The 21,610-nt window shown below is 39.7% G+C and overlaps 1 protein-coding gene across 6 annotated transcripts; it reads left to right on the top strand.

Annotated features, from left to right (window-relative positions):
- Nucleotides 1–1,147: 1,147 nt before the first annotated feature.
- LOC119892286 (long-chain-fatty-acid--CoA ligase ACSBG2-like) lies at nucleotides 1,148–20,152 on the top strand. Of its 6 annotated transcripts, XM_038704478.1 has the most exons (17): nucleotides 1,153–1,375; nucleotides 1,725–1,815; nucleotides 2,100–2,145; nucleotides 2,656–2,730; nucleotides 2,906–3,111; nucleotides 4,687–4,970; nucleotides 8,134–8,222; nucleotides 8,881–9,001; nucleotides 9,106–9,186; nucleotides 9,414–9,563; nucleotides 11,055–11,222; nucleotides 11,309–11,490; nucleotides 12,995–13,228; nucleotides 14,734–14,951; nucleotides 17,885–18,024; nucleotides 18,109–18,352; nucleotides 18,659–20,152. In XM_038704478.1, exons 4-17 carry the CDS (start codon nucleotides 2,666–2,668, stop codon nucleotides 18,745–18,747), a joined length of 2,271 nt encoding a protein of 756 aa, XP_038560406.1. In that variant the 5' UTR covers nucleotides 1,153–1,375; nucleotides 1,725–1,815; nucleotides 2,100–2,145; nucleotides 2,656–2,665; the 3' UTR covers nucleotides 18,748–20,152. The 6 variants fall into 6 exon arrangements, with proteins under 6 accessions (XP_038560405.1, XP_038560404.1, XP_038560409.1 ...); XM_038704479.1 differs by lacking the exon at nucleotides 2,100–2,145; XM_038704477.1 differs by lacking the exons at nucleotides 1,725–1,815; nucleotides 2,100–2,145 and having other exon boundaries at nucleotides 1,148–1,375; nucleotides 4,690–4,970.
- The last annotated feature ends 1,458 nt before the right edge of the window (nucleotides 20,153–21,610 follow it).

Here is a 21,610-nt window from a genome sequence, read left to right as displayed (position 1 = left end):
TGTCCTGCTCTGATGAATATCTGAGTAATTATTAAGTTATCAAGTAAAAAAAACATTTCTTTGTCTCACCATTATATGAAATAATTACTTTATAAAACCTGCCGTCTAAAAATGTTTTGGTGGATAAAAGGAACAAAATAGCCGTGGTTCCCACTGAAGGTCAAGTCAGGCATTCATACACTGAATCCCTGTTTTAAGGCGCACAATATAATATTTAGTATCACCGGCACATTTGAAATGTCCTTGCGTGTAGTCTAGTTTCCTGTTACTTCTTTTCAGCATTGCTGGCATTGATATATCCCCTCACTAATCCTTCACAACCGCCACAGATTGCATGCGCCCAGATAATAACATTGAGGGGTCAGGTGTCGGGGACAGATCTGGTCTGACCGAGTGGTATGATTCAGTGACTGCCGTGCCAGTGAGCTAGGCAACTTTGGGTCATTTGGTTGAACCTTCCCCTATATTCACTTCAAAAGCAATGTTTGCCTCCTTGAACATGGCTGTGAGATATACATAGTTGAGCTGAGAAAAGGAAGCAGCAAGGTCTGTTTTAATGACATAAAAGAGAAATGGACATTTTAAATTGCTAAATGACCCATACTGATTTCCCTTATGCACTCGATACAAATCACAAATAGTAAGACGTAAGTAGAGAAGTGTAAGAATTAAAGGAGATTTATAAGAAATTGAGTCTCTGCAAAATGTGTCTCCAACAATACCAATAATATTTTGTGCATTTCATCATTTAAAATGTTGACATCTCTTTCTTGACGTGTCATTCTGGTAGAAAAAGTCAAGAGTTGCACAAGTTTTGCTCAACTGTTGAATACTATTTTTATGGTTCAAAGTGTTATCTGTCCTCAGAACCTGAGAGAATTTATCTAGTTTTATCATTGTTTCTCTGAGAGGCCTCGTAAGGATAATAAAAGTCTATAAAACCACACAAGCTTTGTCGCATTGCTTTATAGGAACCCTCTGTCCTTTCTGCTGTTAAATGTTTTGGACTGTCACCACTGACAACAGTTGTCAGCTACTTACTGTAAACAAATCAGCTCTCTACCAGAGTCAGGTTACAGGTCGTCTTCACCTTGACGAGCAATATAACCTTTGGTCAAGTTTGTCATGGGACCTTTAACTGGTCAACGTGATCTCAGCAGCAGGTGTTCAGAGGATTGCGCAAGTCTTTATTGCTCTGGACAAGGCGTGAGTGCAGGAGAACTTGGTATGCTCTCATACAAGTCCCTGACAGGCTGAGATTTTCTTCAGGTGGGAACAGTCAAACACCTTTGCGGGGAAAAGGTTGATCCAGGTCTGCCCTGCACCTAACAGCAACTGTCAAGTTGATGCCAATCAACTATGTCCCCCGGAGAAGGTAGCTATCATTTACACATGTTTCCATTTTATGCTTTTTGATGTGAGTGTGTGATAGAACTTGTGCAGGGAGGCTTTTGTTGTCATAAATTGCTGTTGGGACTGCATGTGTTTAATGAGAATTTCCACGCAAAGTTGCACGTAGAAAGTCTTAGAAAGTTTATTGACATGTTACAGCTCTTTCTTGCTTAAGCTGATTGGGGTTTTTTTAACTGCAGAACACAATAAATTAATTTCACAGTTTAATTTAGGAATGAGAAACTGACACCATGCATGCTGCTGGAGACGCACGACTAAGAGATGGATATAGCCCCTAATTGACTTCTCCTGGGTCTCATCTTTACTTTCAGGTCTTGAGACTGTAGGACCTCTTCAACTCAGTTTGCACTAGAAGATTCAACTCAACACAGTTTTCCCCCCAAGTTAACGTGTCCTTTCTGGGTAATCTTTAATTCTAAATAATGAACTGAAATCTACTTTTTGTGGATTGCAGGGCACTTTGAGTGTTACTTGCGTAATCCAGAGCAAAGGTTTTGCCACTTCATATTGCCACACTGTAGTTTTGTAAGTCGAATGAACTTTGGCCCAGAGAAATCTTGCCCAAAGTTATCTTAAAAACTCAGACTCTGCTGGGTTGGCACATCTTAATCTAATACAGTTTTTACTTACAAATGTCTCATGACATTATGTCAATCAGTGTGTTAACTTTCATTTTATCCCTACAGTTATGTTGAACTGATTGATTATATTTGGCAGTGCAGTTATTTGGAGGTACGTGTGACCATAAGACAAAAAGTATTTGAATATTTTCACTATACACAAACTATACACACTAGGTGGCATTGTTTCTCTGTCTGTGGCGCATACACAAGCGCTCTGGGTAGAGGAAGACCTGCTGCTCCTGTTTGTTTGACAATATTTACATTTTATTTAATACCTGAAACATTGATTAAACACTTTAAATTCAACTTTAATCAAATAGCGATGCCTGGGGTGCAGTGTATTCTTCTTCTAGGTGTGATTATTTGGGGCAAATAGTACAAATACATGCCGATGTCCAAAGGCTTTCTGGCACAATTTGAAAAGTTTCATCATTTAGTCTGCCGGTGTACTGTGATTACTAGTGATGGCGGTCATTGGCTCTGACCTGTTGCAATGACTTTGGTGAATATCAGTCGGGTATAAAAAGCTGTTTCATAATAGATTCTCTTATTTGTGTGGAGGGTCTTCAGTGAAGGACATCTTAAGTCTATTTTAAGATAGTTTTCTCTGTTATTCCAGCAAATACAACATGAGTGTACAAGAATATTCGATTAAGAGCAATGGTGTTGCAGTGATGGATGGTAATACTGAGAGGTATGTAAAATGGTCCATGACCCTAAGTGGAAAACATATAACCATTTTCAAGGTGATTATGATTTTTGAACCATTATGAGTTTTGATCCGCTTTCTTTTAAACTATGGATCTAAAAATAACATTTATTAATTTCCGGGTATTAACTCATTCGTGCCCTCTCGATGGCTTTCACAGCAAACCTACTCAAGAAACTCTGTCTGACTCCACAAACTTAAGGACCCACTCCACTCTCATCCCCAACGGAGACGCCACCAGAGCGGAGCTCAGTGCAGCCTCTGCTTCAGAGACCCAGGAGACTCCTCCTACCAGCGAAACTGAGGCACCGACTAAATCTGCCAGATCTCCTGAGCTGGAGGGAGCTACTGAAGCACTTCCTTCAGGTGATAGTCTGAGTGTGGTTTGAGAGAGAGGAACTAATCTAATGCCTCAAAAGTTTTTTTACTTGTTGGTTTGTGGATTGTAGAGCACAGTGGTTCCTAACTGCTAGCTAGGTCAGACTAATCTGAGGGTTTCTGACATTTGAGAGACAAGAAATAAGAAGATAAATAACACTGCTACTTCCCAAATTCTGTTCATTTGTTTTTTATTGTGAAATTGTAAAAACTATTCAAATGATATGATCTAAAACAGCAACTTCACATGCAGAAACATATGCCTATTGCAAATAGACATTATGTTGCTTTAAGGGTCAAAAAGGCCAAACAAGTCGTTCAAGTTTAGTGTATTAAATCAGCAGGTTGCTACATACAACGAGGTGTTTGCCATGTTTTTCCACACGTTGAAGTTTCCTTTGAAGCGCAGAAGAGAAAATAGCGGGGGTCTTTCTCATTGACAACAAGTTTAACAGTTCAAAAGGCTTGTCACCATGCCGTGCCTTTTAAAACAGTCAGTAAAATTTAAAAAGATGTGTCCTACAACTAGTAGGAAACCAGTGTGAGAAAGCTAAAAGTGGTGTGATTTTATCTGTTTGGTATGTACACAACCCCTGCAGCTGCAGCATGTGGTATAGCCACAAATGCCATTGTCTAAGATTCACTGCTGAAGTTTAAAGGGGAATATTACCATGTGTCATGCAGGCAACATGCACTTATGAATGAAACTGCAAAAAATGAAACAGGGCAAATAGAGTTATATTAGTTTATACAGGGGAGGAATAAGGATAACATGTTAGAAAGGAGATTGTGCTGTTTAGGAAGCAAGATCTGAACCAGTCTAATGGTGTTTCTGAAAAGACTTGTGGGCATTTTTAGATGCAGTAAAGAAGCTGTTGACTAAAAATCACATGCTTTAACTGTGTCAAGTGATACAGCAAGATCTAAACAAAACAAAATGTTGTGCATCAATTGACAGAAATGTGTGACCTTTATGAAAACAGTGGCAGCTCTGTGAATTTGTTTAAATCCAGACTGAAGTTTGGAAATACGACTTTACCTTTAAGTTAAGTACTTTCAGCCACAAGCCTCACCGTGAAGAGGAAAGAGCACCTGAGGTAAAAGAGCTGTAACAATAGATAAAATACTTAAGGGCTGAAGTGTGAGGTGTTCAAGTGTTGAAGGAAGCTGACAAAGATAAGAGAAAAAGCAAAAGGAAGGAACAAAATAATCTGTATCATCCTAGAGTTTTTGTACAATAAAAAGAAAGAACAAATACAGCATTATTGTGTCTGTGTTCTTTGAATGCTCTTGATCAAGGGACCCAAGTCTCCTTGTCTTTTAAAAATCAGGTTAGAGCCTAACCAAACCTGATTGGTAGGTAGGCATTCCATAGCTTCCTGTTTTGTCTCAGGTTAACACCGAAGCCTTCCCCTTTTCACTGCGTAACTGAGACAGCAGGTGCAAACCCTCTTATACTCTTTTTCTAAAGGGCAAGCTTGTTGTGTTTTAGTGTGGTGTGTGTGTCTTCTGAGTTTGACATATCATTAATGGCGGGTAAATGCGGCTGTTGTCCCAATACAGAAGAGCCCAAGGCAGTTGCCCTGTCCACGGCGAATGTGGTGACAACTCTCACCCCAGCTGACCAGCTATGGAGCACCATCAGAGACAAGGGAGTCATGCTGAGGATGGAGGGCTCAGGCCCGGCATCAGACACTCCCATCACCATCCATCAGGCGTTCCTGGGGACGCTGGAAAAATATGGAGATCATCCAGCCTTGGCTTCCAAAAAAGACGGCATGTGGGTGACCCTGACATGGAGGCAATACTACGAGCAGTGCCGGGCAGCTGCTAAGAGTTTCCTCAAGGTTTGTTTATTTGTAAATATTTGGGTAGTGAGCCAGTATATTGGCTCTCTATTCCAGCACATTGGATTTTGACTGAAACCTTAACTGGGAGATTAGCGCTGGCTTTTAAATTTAATTTCAAAGTATGTTAACATCCTTTTTGAGTCAACAATGTAGGAATTATAGCCTTTTGTAATACATACTGTAGCCCTCCAACTTTCAGCAACACAAACTAGACAAAGCAAATTAATTTATAATATATAAGAAGCTTCATACACAGGCAGCTTCAGTCAATTTACACACACTTAAAGGAACTATGTGGACAAACTGCCATAAGGTCATCATGTTAAATACTATCAGCATACATTTGGTATGTCCCAGACTTTTACTGCAGCCATCCTCACTTCTGTCTTGCTCCCAGGGGCATTTTGCTTTTAGTCTGGTGTTTAGCAAACACATACTGTAACTGCCAGTCAAGAACATTTATCTCTTGGTCCTTAGGAATGTGTCAGCTGCCGTATTTGAATGTTTAGGGTCATTATTCTCCTGTGTTGTCACACAACACAAGAACAAAAACACGTTCAAGTTTTACATCCAATATCGATATGAAGAACCTCAAACACCCTTAAAGCTGAAAGTCAGTACTTTAGTAGTTGTATTTGGTAGTCCTTAAAGTTATAGTCACTGTTTCATTTAAATCCAGTGTGCTGAAGTATCTTTCTGCCTGCACTGTATTCTATACTTATAAGCTAAACTAGAAGAGCAGAGGGTTTTGAATCAATAGAGGGATTCCTGTGACATGAACATGAACTATATATCATGAATTACAGGCTACACAAAACCTTCAATTCTTGGCAAACAGCACCTCAGAATATCTTCCCTCTCTCACTGTATCACAGTGTGAGAAGGGCTGTTGAAAACTAACACTTGGGCGTGTCAAATTCACAGCTTGTCTTATATGACGTCTCCAATTTCCTTGACATTTTTGTGTCCCATGAGGTGGCATTTGAAACGATGTAGGTCAAAAGTTATGCAATTAATAATATATAAACAAAGTGCTTAAAATAGTAAAGAAACAACAATAAATCAAAAGCAACTTTGTAAACTAGTAATAAAAAATAATGGTGTGAGGCCAGGGGAGATTAAAGCCCGTAGGCCTCAGTGATGAGGTGTGTTTTCAGCTGGGTTTAAAAGGTTATTATAGAGGAGGCAGAGCGGACCGACACAGAAAGCTCTGTCACCAAATGTCTGGAGCCTGAAATTAGGGACAGCAAGCAGGTCCTTGTCAGAGGACCGCAGGGACTGTGACTGAGTGTAGGGATGGAGTAGATCTGTGAGGTACTGAGATGCAAGTCCATGGAGAGATTTGTATGTCAGTAGGAGGATTTTATATTTGATCCAGGACTTAACTGGGAGCCAGTAAAGCTTCTTCGGGATGGGAGTGATGTGAAGTCCAAGTTTTGTGTGGGTGAGCATCCTAGCTGCAGAGTTCTGGACATACTGGAGTCTGTCAGTAAGGGCCTTGCTGGGCAGACTGAACAGGATACCGTTACAATAGTCAAGTCAGGAGGTGATGAAGGAGTGCATGAGGGTCTAAGCTACAGAGTAAGAGAGGCACTGTCGGAGTTCTTAAGATGGTAAAAGGCAGTTTTAGTAGTGTTTTTGATGTGCTGTTGGAAGGAGAGAGTGGAGTCCATGATGACGCCCGGGTTGCGTACTTGAGGGGATACAGAGATTGAGCAGCCATCCACACCCAGTGTGATGTCACCAACCTGTGAGTTCAAGTGAGTTCATGAGTTCTGTTTTGTCTTTATTGAGTTTGAGGTTACTGTCCATCCAGTTCTTTATGTCCTTCAGGCAGTTGATAAGCGGCACTGGTGGAAGGGGAGTAGATGACTTAGTGCTGATGTAGAGCTGGGTGTCATCAGCGTAGCAGTGGAAGAGGAGTCCATGTTTCCAGATGATCATCCCAAGAAGTAGCATGTAGATATTGAATAGTAGCAGGCCAAGCACCGATCCTTGAGGCACGCCGTGTGAGTCTGGCGCCAATTCATAAGCAACAACATCATAAAAAGAGTAAAATAATCATTCAATAAAACATAAATAATTATCGACCTTGAAACCAACATGTTTGCACCCTTGAGTGTGTGTCAGCTTGAATAAGACCGCAGAACATTTAAAGGACTTCAAAGGCACAATCACCTTTTGATTTTAACTGAGCCCAAGGAACAAATAGAAAGCCTTTGTTTGAAGACCTAGGTGATGTAGTGGTGATATATAAGAAATGCAAAGGAAGAAAGACAAAGACAAAAATAATAAAACGCACATATAAATAAATACATTTAAAAAAGAAGTAATTAATAAAAAAAGTTGAAGATTATAATGGACAATAAATAAATAAGGTAATTATTATAAAGGTGAATAAAGAAGCTAATTAAAAGATATATATACATTTATGTCTCATTGTATAATTTAATTACCGCGTACATTTAATTATTTACTTTATTTTTTGTACATTTAATCGGATGCTTATTTATTTATTGAGCAGTTATTTAATTCTGTATTTATTTCTTAATCTGTCAGGATCAGTCCTCCATAGATAAGCAGGTCAGAGATGTACAATAGGGCCTATTTCTGAAAACAAGAACTTTCAAATGAATCCTGAACCCGACGGGGAGCCACTATAATGATGACAGAATGGATTTGATGCGAGCCGTGGTCTGCGAGTTCTGGACCATTTGTAGATGGTCCAGGGACGACTTGCTGAGGCAGGTGAAAAGGGAATTGCAGTATAGTCTTATGATCGTCTCTAGTTCTAGTTTGGACACAAAAAGGTTTCAGTCTAGCAGTGTTTCTTAAATGGAAGAAACGTGTATGGGTCAATGATTTGATATGATGATCAAAGTACATAGATTGGTCAAATTTAACACCACAATTTGAGAGGTTTCACTGTACAGCTAAAGAAAGGGACCCAATACGCTGAGTGACCGTGGTGTCATAGCTATGTTACCAGAGGCAACAACAAGGACTTCAGTCTTATCTGTCAAGCTGTAAAACATTTTAAGCATCCAGTCCTTGATGGCCAATGGTCTTCAAGATACATGTTATTGGCTGTGAATGTCGAGTCAGCATTCACAGCTTATGTTCTTGTATACCTTTATTATTTTTAATTGTCTTGTTTTAGTTGGGGCTGGAGCGTTACCATGGCGTGGGGATTCTGGGATTCAACTCCCCCGAGTGGTTCATCTCGGACGTCGGCTGCATCTTTGCCGGGTGAGATCACAGTTAAGCAACTGAGACAGATACACTGCCATGTAGACTTTACAGTCCACTTTTGTACTTTGAGGTGCCTCAGCATTGTTTCACCTGACACTGTACATTTATCTCTGTCTGTGCTTATCTCAAAGTCCACCTCTGCCCGCACCTGTTGAGGTTGTACTAGTTTAAAGTCAAACGAAACCTAATATGGGTGGTAGCCTTGCCATTTCTTTACTGCTTGCTACAAATCTATGGAAAAAGCATTGTCAGTATAGCCTTCCGTTGTCTCCGGTAATTAAGTAAAGTTTATTCACCTATTCTGCAGTAGATGAAATATCAATAAAATCAGTAAAAACAAACCTATCGTGTAAATCATTAAAGCTGAAACGGTGTGCTTTCATTTCTGGTTAGTGATATGGCCTAAACAAATAATTAACAAATAATTAATAAATAAAATAAACACTGGCCTTATTGTCCTGTCCAGAGTGTACCACGCCTTTCGCCCAATGTAAGCTGGGATTGGCTCCAGCCCCCCGCGACCCTGTACGCAGGATAAGCGGTTGATGATGGATGGATGGATGACTAGCCTTATTGTCATTACAAACTGTAGGCAAATAAACAAAAATCACAGTGAATCAGCTTTTTATTCTCTGTTTTTTGTTTTGTGCCGTAGGGGTCTGGCAACCGGAATTTACACCACCAACTCGCCCGAAGCTTGTCAATATGTGGCTGCCAACTGTGAAGCCAACATCCTGGTTGTGGAGAACCAGAAACAGCTCGACAAAATTCTGCAGGTCAGGAGCTTTGTTACACCACCGGGCCTTAGTGCGCCTGTGAGAACTATTTCTCAGAGATAGAAAAACAATCTGTCCTCACATGACTTTGTTTTTCCCAACAGGTTAAAGATCATCTTCCTCATCTGAAAGCCATTGTTCAATATAAAGGCGAGCTGCAACAGAAAACACCATTCCTGTATACAGTACGTTCACACAGCATAACATACTGATTAGGCAGATAAATATGTACTGTATATACTGTATCAGATAGCTACAGTGGCACCATTGAGCTTCATAATGCAAAATGATTATCTTTCTTTCTTGTGGTATAAGAAATGCAGTTAGATCAATGTGACTTAACTGCCCTACACAGCTGCAGCTCAGTACAGTCCGGTCTGGATTTAGACACATAATCTTTGTATATCTGTAGTGGGAAGAGTTCATGAAGCTGGGAGAGGATGTGCCAGAGGAGCAGCTGAATGCTGTGATTGACAGTCTTCGGGCCAACGAGTGCTGTACTCTTATCTATACCTCTGGAACCACTGGCAAACCGAAAGGAGTCATGTTGAGCCATGACAATGTGAGTTATCTAAACAAAATACTTTCCTTGTCTTGACATTTTTACACAACTGAACTGCTTTTAAATGTTACTCCTTCTTATGGCTGCAACTGAAAATTGGTTTCACTATCAATTAATCTACAGAATATGTTTTTCCATTAATAGTTTAGTTGATTAAAAAGCCCCCCCAAAAAATGGTAGGAAAACTGCCTGTCAAATCTTCCCAGACATCTTCAAATGTCATCTTGTCAGGTGAAATCCTCTCAGTTTAGAAGTTCGAACCAGATAATGTTTCTTTTCTTTTTTCTACTAGTGTTTCATTAAAATTAATTATATATTAAAGTAAAATAAAGTGATACATAAATAGTGATTATGGTCACATAAGGTAGAAAACAGCAAATCAACTTGTGCTGCAAGAGGAGTTGACATGTGACATGTATTAAATACATAACACCAAAGAATACATAACGTGTGTTGGGATGACACAGTTGAAATTAAAATGAATAGTACATTTTCCAAAACAATAATAGGGAGTTAGTATGTCAGTAGTTTGGGCAGTAGTTTCTTTGTTGGGGACACTGCTTTGTGTTTTATGAAAGACTCTTCAGTTCAACATTAACTCATTAATTAAGTCAATATTTTTTCAATAAAGTAAATTAAAAGAAGAAGAGGACCTGTCATAGAGAATTCAGGATCTCCAGAAACTGCTACAACATATATTTTATGCTATCATGTTAAATACTATCAGGCAAGTAGCAGCCAGACAAAATATTTTTATCACAAAACTGACTGATGACTGAGCTCTCTGATCTGTGTCCTGCTACCACCGAGCAAGTGCCTTCTAATCAGAGTGGTGGCTCTTAACAGCCCTTTCCCAAGGTTCCTATTTTGGGTCTCTGTTTTCAGCCTCAACTCTACTATGGATTAGACAAGGTTTGACCTGTGTCTAATCCATAGGGTAGTTTGTCAGAAATATTTTTCATGATCTTTTAAGGCCCCACAAAACTTTTGGATAGGAGAAATCTTGGAAATCAACCCATTGCAAAAGGCTTTAATATATATTTTATACCACCAGAGTTCATTCAGCTGTACCTCCTTCATTAGACCACATGAGGCTGCAATGGGAAAAGGAACCGGGCTCACTAATATCAGAAATGTCTTTGCAGTTATTCCTCATTGATATCCATCATACTCCTGCAGTTTAGAGTACAGCATAGGATACCCATAAACTGCTCATAACCAGCTCATAAATGCTTATTGATGGATTTAAAGACATACCTCAAACTTGAAAAGCCAAAAACCATACTGCTATTGGCTCAACCAAACTTTTATGAGATCTGCAAACCTTCTTTTTATATAATGCATGTGTAGAACAGATGCAGGCTGTGTTGGTGTGTGCAGTGGGTGAGAATGTGTGAGCAGTTTGTTTGCTAATTTGTATTGTGAAAATTCAAGAACCGTGTTTGAATAAAAAACTCTCTGATGACTCCTTTCCCACTCTTTATTGTGCAGCTGACATGGACAAGCCGCACGGCAGTTAACATGGTAGATATTTGCCCCGGGGAGGAGGTGGTGGTCAGTTACCTGCCCCTCAGCCACGTGGCAGCCCAGCTCTTTGACATATGGATGTGTCTTAGTTATGCCGTGACCACCTACTTTGCAGAGCCAGATGCACTGAAGGTAAGAGTGCCTTATGTTGTATAACACATTAAATTAATAATGAAGGTTTCCTATTCTGACTATTATCCCCATTCTTTTTTTTGCAGGGCTCATTAGGAAACACACTGAAAGAGGCTCGTCCAACTTGTTTCCTTGGGGTTCCTCGTGTGTGGGAGAAGATGCAGGAGAAGATGAAAGCTGTCGGAGCGAAGGCATCCCCACTGAGGAGGAGAGTGGCGGCCTGGGCCAAGTCCATAGGCCTGCAGTACAACTACAGTGTCATGAACGGGTGAGACAAAAACCTTTGATAGAATTCAGCACGATCACATGTCAGGTGTTTGTTGGTAACGATGCCACCTCTTATCCAGTGGTGATATGGTACTGCACAGTTTCTCTGTGTGATTATTACAGTCTGTTAGTCTCATAATTGCAAGATCTGGATCTCATGATCTCGAGAAGAGTATCTTGTGATTATGAGAAAAAGGTCAAAGTAGATAAATCATCACTATTCGAGAAGACAAAGGTATGATGGCACAACCTGATTGAATTCCCTTTTATTTCCTCCCTGGTTTATGACAGTTTGAGATAATTACTGAGTAATCACGTCACAAATTGTGACTCTTTATATTAAGATATTAGATATGCTGATTTGTAACGGCAACAGAGCTATCACTTTCGATCAGGTCACAGAATACGCTGTAACACCTGTTATCTTGTAAATTATGAAATATTTTCTTGTAATAATGAGATTATGAGATAGTAAGTCATAATTAAGAGATTCAGATTCCATTTTTTCTTTGTCGAATGCTATGTGCACCATAGTGTTGGATAATTTAAAATTTTGACCCAATGATGCCGCTTGTTTTAAAGTAAGGGGATAACCAATGTGGTTACAATTCATCCTTCATGGCAATCCATCCAGCAGTTATTGACTGATTGAATTCAATTCAATTTTATTTATATAGCGCCAATTCACAACAACAGTTATCTCACAGTGCTTTTCATAAAAGAGCAGGTCTAGACCGTACTCTGTGATGTTGTTTACAGAAGCCCAACAATTCCCACCAAGAGCAAGCACTAGGCGACAGAGTCAAGGAAAACCTTCCTTTTAGAGGCAGAAACCTCGAGCAGAACCATGGCTCAGGGTGGGCGGCCATCTGCCTCGACCGGTTGGGGGAGAAGGAGAGAGAGAGAGAGAGAGAAAGCAAGAGAGAGAGAGAGAGAGCAACAGCCATAAAGAGGGAGAGAGGGAAAATATACAGACAATAAAGGTAATGTTGCTACAGACTGAATGAATAATGGTACAGATATTTATAGTAATGTTAATGATAATAATATAAATAATAATAACAATAGGACTAGCAGCAATAATTGTAGCAGAGGGTGTCAAGCAGGAACATGGGAACAGCAGGTGACAGGTCAAAAACAGCAGCAAAAACAGATCCAACTGAACTTCGCCAGAGCCTGCAGGAAGTGATAGGAGGAGAGAGGAGAGGGACGAGAAAGCAAAAGACTACGGGAAAGGGAAGAAATCAAGTTAGTAACATGCATTATTGGGATGAGGTTGCATAAAGAAGGATAAAAAGAGGAGGAGAGAGGAGCTCAGTGCATCATGATGTCTGTCCAAAAATTTATAGCAACAGTTGGTGAGATATTTGTTTCTGGGCCAAAGTGGTGGACTAACGGACAGACTGACATTCGATTTCTGTGATGTTTTATTCTGGGCCCCAGGTCTTAATTCCTAACAAACCTGAACCTCCAAAATGTAACTTCCTTCATCTTTTGGGTTACAGGGAGAATCTGGTGCCGTGGGGCTTCATGCTGGCTAATAATCTGGTCTTTAAGAAGGTGCGTGCTGCGCTGGGCTTAGACCGCTGCAAGTACTGCTTCACAGGCGCTGCCCCCATCACCAAAGAAACTTTGGAGTTCTTCATGAGCCTGAACATCCCTGTGTTAGAGCTGTACGGCATGAGTGAAAGCTCCGGCCCACACAGCGTCTCCCATAACAATGAATACCGCATCACAAGGTCAGCAGCAAAGCATTATGGAACGTGACAGCTGTAATTAAAACGTGTTGTTGTTATGGGTGTGAGAATGAACAAACTTGTATTTTTATATATATATGTATAAAAGTTTACCTAAAGGGGATGTGCACAGTTTTTTTTTTCACATTTCTGTTTACAAGTGATGTCACTTAAGTCAACGTGGGTTGGGGCTGAAGACTACAAGTTTGAAAATGAAACATATCTGGCAGTGTGGAGAAAGAAGTGAGCTTACTGTTTGTGGCTAGCAGCTCGAGGCTACATTAGCAGCTACTAGCATAACACACCCAAATGTCTGACCGAACTGTTGGCTGCCGTGTTGCATTGTGGGTAATGTAGGTGCAATATTTTGACACATTAGAAGAATGCAACAATGTTGATCCTTTTTTTAACCATCCATAGTGAGTGAGACCATGTTAAATACCGATTCAACGTTGTCCGAGTCACTTCAGTGCACTTTTTTAAAAGTTACACTTTGCACTATTGTTATAGATTTCATCCTAAACGAAAAAGTAGGATCCCAGCCCGGGGAACTTTTCTGTGTAAAGGTAAAAAACAGTATCTAAGAACGTGGCCAAACAGCTTTCAAAGCAGCTAGGGGTCAACTCTAATCGCCAGACTGACACGTTATCACCTTATAAAGTTGGTATGGCAGACTTGCAAACACTTTATACATGTAGTAGATGCAGAGCCATGTTAGCCTTCTTTTAATGTTGTGTTTCAGGGCACCTGATGAATGTGAGTCCAATACTCATTTTCCTTGTAGCTCTGGTTTGGTCTCCACCATTTTCTAAGGGAAACATGTGTATCTTTGCTGCTAAATGCTCCACTATGTTCACCAGGTAGTTGCTAACTTTGTCTTAATGGACTCTCCAGAGGAGATCCCAAGGTTTTCAAAGATACCAAAATGTCAAGTTGATATTTGGGGAAATGTGCACGCGCATGACATCTAGAATACATACATTTAATGGAGTCTCAGATTTGAATATTTTACTCAGTGTTAACATCATATAGCTTCAGAGAAGAGTTGGAAGAAACCTATACAGAATACACGGTACAATATATTGTACAATATACTATACACTGTTTTTTTTACTTTTCTGTAGTTTCTGCTCCTCATCAGGTTTCTAAATGTTCTAATCCTGTTTTGTAAACACTCTGGGCTGCCTCTTTGCAAGAATTTGATATACAAATTAAGTTTTTATTATTATAACTCATCTTGGGGGATTGATAGCAGACTTTTAGTTGTTTACAAAAAGTCACAAGCCAAAAAAAGATGGGGATCATTGCTTTAAATTATCACAAATCAGACAGGTTTGTTTATTTTTACCTGAAAATGTTTTTCATAGTTTACTGACATTATGTTATCTCAGTTCTTTGTGCTAAACTTCAAAGTTGGGGTGCAGTGGGTTGCAGTGCAACTTTTGGTCAGCATCAGGTCACATCAGGTCTAAATGGGCGTGCTGTTGACTTATGATTTGTCTGTCCAGCTGTGGAAAGGTGATGCCAGGCTGCATGACCAAGCTGGAGAACCCAGATAAGGACGGGAGTGGAGAGATATGTTTCTGGGGTCGGCACGTCTTCATGGGCTACCTGAACTCACCTGAAAAAACTGCAGAGGCTCTTGACGAGGACGGCTGGCTGCACTCTGGAGATCTGGGAAGACATGACCAGCATGGCTTTCTGTACATCACGGGAAGGATCAAGGGTGAGCTGTAGTCAGAAAAGCCTCTTTGCATTTTCTGACAAATGGCTGCTAGAAGCACTTTTGGTATGAAACATGGATTTGTACATGTTTACTCATCTTTGTCAGCTTTTTTGGTGTTTGGTCGAAACAAAGATGTGAGCATTTAGGACATCAAGAGTCAGTGGTGGACAGTATCAAATTACATTTATTCAGTTTTTTAATGTATGTAGGCCCTACTTAAGTATTTTTCAGTATTTTCTTGCACTTCCATTTTATGCAACTTGGTACTTTAACTCACATTTTAGAGCAAAATATTGCACTTTTTACTCCACCACATTTATATGATAGCTAGAGTCATTAGTTACTTTTTAGACTCAAATTTGGGATCTCCATCCAATTGTTTTTTCAGACCAACATACAGTATATACTGAGTTTCTAAATTACCTCAAATCTAGTATGGTGTTTCTGAACTGCTGTTTCTTGTTACTTATCTGCCTAAATTTACAAAGATACCGATAATTCGGCCTGAATGATTTATCGGTCTCGCTCTGTTATGAAATACAACACACTGTTGTATATACTCGTTCCGAAACCTTTCTGGTTGTCAGTCCTCACAAAAGAAACAGTGTCTCCTCAGATCGAGTCATTAAAATTACAGTTTGAGGCGTTTGACCCCTTAGGTCGGAGTGCTCAGGACTACCAAACTGTATATAAAGTAGTTAAAACAATCTCGACCAGCTACAACAGTACACATTGATGCAAGTATTAACAATCTAATATTGTAATATATAATATATTATAGTCTGTGCTTTTACCTAAGTAAGATTTTGACTTCAACTTGTAGAGTATTGTAGAGTATACATTGTTGTATTAGTACTACTTCCTTAAGTAGAAGTTACTTGATGGGAACTCATAATTAATTATTATTATTATTATGCAATATGATGAGGTTGCAGCATAATTTACAATTAGACTTCAAATCCTCACATTTAAGAAGCTTGATCCAGCAAATGCATTTTTGCTTGATAAATAAATGTACTAATTTAATTACTAAATTTCCTATAAACTCTTCGACTAATCATTTCAGCACTACAAACATTAGGCTCCTATCTCACTTCTACAATGACAAAATGGCACATGCAAGTGCACTTTTCTATTTTTTATCCAAAGCTAAAACACGTTCCTTTAGAGAGACTTGCTCTTCACTTTTTTGTCTTATTAGGTTAGTTTGTAGTGAAAGGAAGTTAGTGGGGTGATAACTTGATAATAGCAGAATATTTTGCCATGGCTAATTTTTCTTAAAAAGACAAATCCAGGAAAACAACACAAAACACAGTGACCTTGACAAAACCTTGCATTAATTCCAAGAATATAGCCGCAAGCGGCAGTGATCGGGATCCAAGCCAGTCGCCAAAAACACAACATTTGACGTTTTCAGAGGAGAAGAACAGATGACTTAAGAGATTAAGAAGATGAAAGAATCTGGACATTTTTTATATATAATTACGGAAAGGCAAACTTAATTTTTACAGCATTGCCTTGAGATCAGAGTCTGTCATTACATGTACCTGACTACTGGGTGAAATGTTCAACCCACCTGCGACATTTTGTGTTTCCAAGATTTACAGTTTAAGCTGCACAAACACTTTTAAGCAGAGAAAAATATGAAGAAAGTGTCATGGGATCCAAATAAAATAGACAACTGCTATGATTGGAACACCCCCATTTGTCAGCAAGTCAACTGGGGATTTAAACCCTGGACCTGCAGATCTCTAGAGCAGGTGACTTACTGACTGAGCTACTGGTGAGAGGATGTTTTCCCACAAGTTGAGGTGGTGATGTCACATGTGCCAGAGCCAGATAGTGTTGTCAGTTTAAACTTAAAATGCTTACAACAGTCAAGATGCAGGTGACATAATTCTGAAAAAAATTACACATCATTCTGCTGGTTTTGGGTGTGTTGTTAATTATTTTGGTGGCATTTGATCCAAAACTAAGTTAAAAAGAAAATGTTGTGCATACTGTACAAGTTACAGCAAGATACTGAATATCACTGCAGACTCACCGTTTGATCGATCTGAAAACCCTTTGAAACACTTGATATTGGCCATCTGGAGAACGACTCTGTCGAGTTTGGTAGTGTTTGAAGAAAGACTTGTGGAGATTTAGATGTTAATTGAATTAGCATATTCTGAAAAATATAGAGGGACTGACTTCTGAATTGACCATAGGTTGCAGTGAAGCAAACGTTAATCACAAATCAGTGGATGTGCTGAAAAGGTTTTAGCTCTCTATGACGTACGGATGATTTTCTTAGATTTTGTGAATTTAGGAATGAGAAATGTCTAGAATTTTACATTTCTTGTAATAATAAGCCACGCCCACTTTGCACAATCATTACCAAATTTTTTTCCTCTACTGAGTAGGGACCTGAGATCGTACAAACCAGGTTTCATACGAATACATCCAGTGAATTACGAGGTATAAACTTTTTGCAAGTGTAGAGCCACCTAGTGGAAGAATATCCCAGGACTGCTCAGCAAAGCTCGGGCCGAGCATTTGAACAGACGCGCCGAGTTTGGTTACAATAGCTTAAGCCAATTTTGATTTATGGCCAATTTATGTAAAATTATACATAAAGACACATAAGTAAAAATTTATGAAAAAAAACTTTTGATTAGCGATGTCCGTAGATGATCCTGCCAAAGTTACAGGTCGACTGGACAAAACCGACTGGGACGAGTTTGCAAAAATAGGTTTTAGAGAAAAGAGATAAAAGTCGTATAATTTGACATTTTTAGAGCAGAAGACCATTGGAGCAAAGATGCAGATGAATCCAGATATTAAAATAATGAAATAAGATTGACTCTTCGCTGCTTGGATCCCTAATTACATTCTGAATATTGGCAAACAAGTGCCACACTTTTACAACTAAACGGTCTTTTTTTGCCCAGAGCTGATCATCACTGCAGGTGGAGAGAACATCCCTCCTGTGCCCATTGAGGACGCATTGAAGGCTGAGGTGCCCATCATCAGCAACACCATGCTGATTGGAGACAAGCTCAAGTTCCTCTCCATGCTGCTCACTCTTAAAGTAACCGAGTCTCCGTTCCTGCAGACAGTCGCAGCTAATAATTGAATAAAACGAACACAATAATGACCCTCCCTTTTTCCACAGTGTGTCATAGACGACAATGGCGAGCCCACAGACAAGCTGAGTCCCGAGGTTTTAGACTTCTGCCAGCAGCACGGCGTCACAGCAACCAAGGTGTCGGAGATCATAGCCATTAAGGAGCCAGCTATCTACAAAGCCATTCAGGAGGGCTTGGAGCGGGTCAATGCCAGAGCGACCTCCAACGCCCAGAAAATCCAGAAGTGGGTGATACTGGAGCGAGACTTCTCTATCAGTGGAGGAGAGCTGGGTGAGTTTTGTGGTGTTTTGTTTTGCTTCCTGGAACAAAAACCTACACCCAAAAAGAACGAGGAATCACTTTTTACCGTACTTGTAAGTTTACTCAGCTTTTAATCAAGGCCATGTCGCAATCAGACATGCCTTGTCACTGTGCCGCATGCCAGACAACATTCTGGTGAAGGTTGTTCACTAGCGAATGAATCTCTCCCTCAGAAAGGGTTTCATGGCTACAGTGGATCAGATGTTATCTTTGTGCGGGTGTCGCTCAGCAGATTAACATCTGCTTAATACAGTGTTCTTTTTTTTGTCTGTGCAGGACCCACCATGAAACTGAGGCGGCCCATTGTTGTGAAGATGTACCAGGAGAAAATAAACGAAATGTATGCAGTGGAAAAGGAAAACTAGACTGAGCTGCACAGAGATGAGACAATAGGGAAGAAACTTTGAAGCATGTTTACGAACATTGTGTTGTGCCCAGACGTCATGCTGAGAAATGTGTAAACCTCTTTTCACCTGAATGTTAAAAGTGGAAGAGGTCTGTGATTTAAGGGGAAACAAATCTTGATTCTGATTGTTGTTGTATTTAATGGAATAGATGCTGTTATGACGTCTCTTACATTTAAGCCCTTGCCAAATACAAACTAGTTCACACAATGATTAAGCCTATCACTGCTGGGTAAAATTTATTACGTACTTCGTGTTTTGTTGGGGCTTGTTTTGCTTTTGTCTGCGCTGAATGTCAGTGCCAAATCCGTGCCACCAGCAAGATCTCTTCTGCACAAAAGTGGTCCTCTCTGTCAAAGAAGGTTACAACAAATGTGCCTTTTCATAATTATTTGTGTGTTGTTGTCTGTTCTCAAATAGTGACGCTTTCAGAAAGGCTGACAAAGCGTTATTTGATGTCTTTATGAGATGGTCATGACCGGAAGCGCTAGCTACGTTAGTATAAAAGGCGTTGACAGCTTCCCAAAGCACCTAACCCTAACCATCACAGGGGTGTGTGCCTAGTCAGCGATTGTATGCATGTCGACCGCCTAACCCTACAGCTGTGCCCTACATCTGCCATGCTAGCAGCTAGGGTTAGCCTCCTTTGTGTTGCTACATTGTTAGTGTTGTCAATTAAAAATGTACTGTTGAATAAGCTTTTTCATATCTAAAGTTTATTCTTATTACATCATAGTGAACACTTTCATCTCCAATGATTAAAAAAAAATTGTTATCTCGATATGCGCATGTGCAAAACGGATCTTGCTGGCGGTACGGATTTGGCACTTTACTGAACCATAAAGCACTGCAGTCAGCCCAGGGGCGAGTTCAATCTCAAAACGTTTCGCACTGGTTTGCAACGTTTTCAGATTGAACGACATGTTTCCTTGCAACGTTCCGCAACGGGCTTCGAGGTATGTTTTCTTCTGTTTGGTGGGAGTGTCTCAGGTGTTGCTCAATCAGCTGCGACAAGTTTGTGAACACTAAAAAAGCAGGAAAATGCAGTGCGCTTGCGTACACAGCAGGGTGTTCAAGGCACCACCGTTTCTGTTGGAAAAAAACGTTTAGCGAGCGTTTAGCTGAACTCGCCCCTCGTGTCTGTGGCGACAATCCCCGCGCAGGGGTACAGTAATGATGCGTTGTACGTCAACCAGCAATGATTGGTTTGCCAGGAGCAACCCAGAGCCATGTAGATAGCTCCACAAATGGTGTAAAAAAATGATCCATTGGAGAGAAGCTTTATGATTTGTTTTGTATAGTTTGTACTAATAATATGCTTTACAACGGTGTATGAAGTAATGCCAATAAATCCACTTGAATTGAATGGAAATTTTGCAATGTAGGTGAGGGAAGGGACTGAGGGCAGACCCGCATGTCCAGACACTGCTTTTGTAAAATATTTGGAGGAAGCTATGTCGCTATTGCATTTACTCTACCTACAGGTGCTGGTCATATAATTAGAATATCATCAAAAAGTAGATTTATTTCAGTAATTCCATTCAAAAAGTGAAACTTGGATATTATATTCATTCATTACATACAGACTGATATATTTTAAATGTTTACTTCATTTAATTGTGATGATTAAAACTGACAACTAATGAAAACTTTTTTCTACCACATCTTTTCCTTCCCTTCGCCTCTCTATTAATGTGCTTGGACACAGAGCTCTGTGAACAGCCAGCCTCTTTAGCAATGACCTTTTGTGTCTTGCCCTCCTTGTGCAAGGTGTCAATGGTCGTCTTCCCCAGTCAGCAGTCTTCCCCATGATAGTGTAGCCTACAGAACTAGACTGAGAGACCATTTAAAGGCCTTTGCAGGTGTTTTGAGTTAATTAGCTGATTAGAGTGTGGCACCAGGTGTCTTCAATATTGAACCTTTTCACAATATTCTAATTTTCTGAGATACTGATTTTGGGGTTTTCAATAGTTGTCAGTTATAATCATCAAAATTAAAAGGAATGAACACTTGAAATATATCAGTCTGTGTGGAATGAATGTATACATTATACAAGTTTCACTTTTTGAATGGAATTACTGAAATAAATCAACTTTTTGATGATATTCTAATTATATGACCAGCACCTGTAGATAACAGATAAATTTCTTGCGACTGTGGAAATACCTCAATATTCTTCTTAACTTTACTATTTCTGAACGTCGGCAGTGTTTGTGTAATTACTCTCACTGACAGAAGGGGAGACAAACGTTCCACAATGCAGTTTTAAGCTGTTAAATGTACATATGGTTTCACAGCAGCTGTGCACGCTTTGTAAATAAAAAAAACATCCAAATCAGAGCCATAATCTTGCCATTTACTGAACAGCATATACAGGTTAATTGTAAAGTATCACTCAGTACCAAAGCCACATTGGATGGTTTCCGTCAACATATCGGCCAGTTAACTTGCCTGGCCTGAAAGACTCTCCTCTTGATCATAAGCATAATGTATTTTATTTTTGAAGCACCAGGATACATGTATGTAAATATTTAATTAATTGCAAGTTTCCAGTCTCATGTTGTGTACATAAAACAATCCCCATCTGGCAAAGCTGCAGACATTCCCTCAAGACCGGAGGTGATGTTTGAACAAGTACATCTCAGTGCTTCTCAGTGTACAATGTTTATTTTGTGATAGATGTTTCTTGATTGTCAGCAAAAAGTGAGTGATTTGAAAGACTGACCAAACCATTTTTTTGTTGTTGTTGTCATTTGATTTATGTTAGGAGTTTAGGGTAATGACTTTGGAGATCTATTGGATGGTTTGCCATGAAATTTGTCAC

This window comes from Micropterus salmoides, unplaced genomic scaffold, assembly GCF_014851395.1.
Source record: "Micropterus salmoides isolate LMB-PRFRI ecotype aquatic unplaced genomic scaffold, ASM1485139v1 Ms_hic_scaffold_7, whole genome shotgun sequence".
NCBI lineage: Eukaryota > Metazoa > Chordata > Actinopteri > Centrarchiformes > Centrarchidae > Micropterus > Micropterus salmoides.
This window is presented reverse-complemented; position numbering and strand designations above follow the sequence as displayed.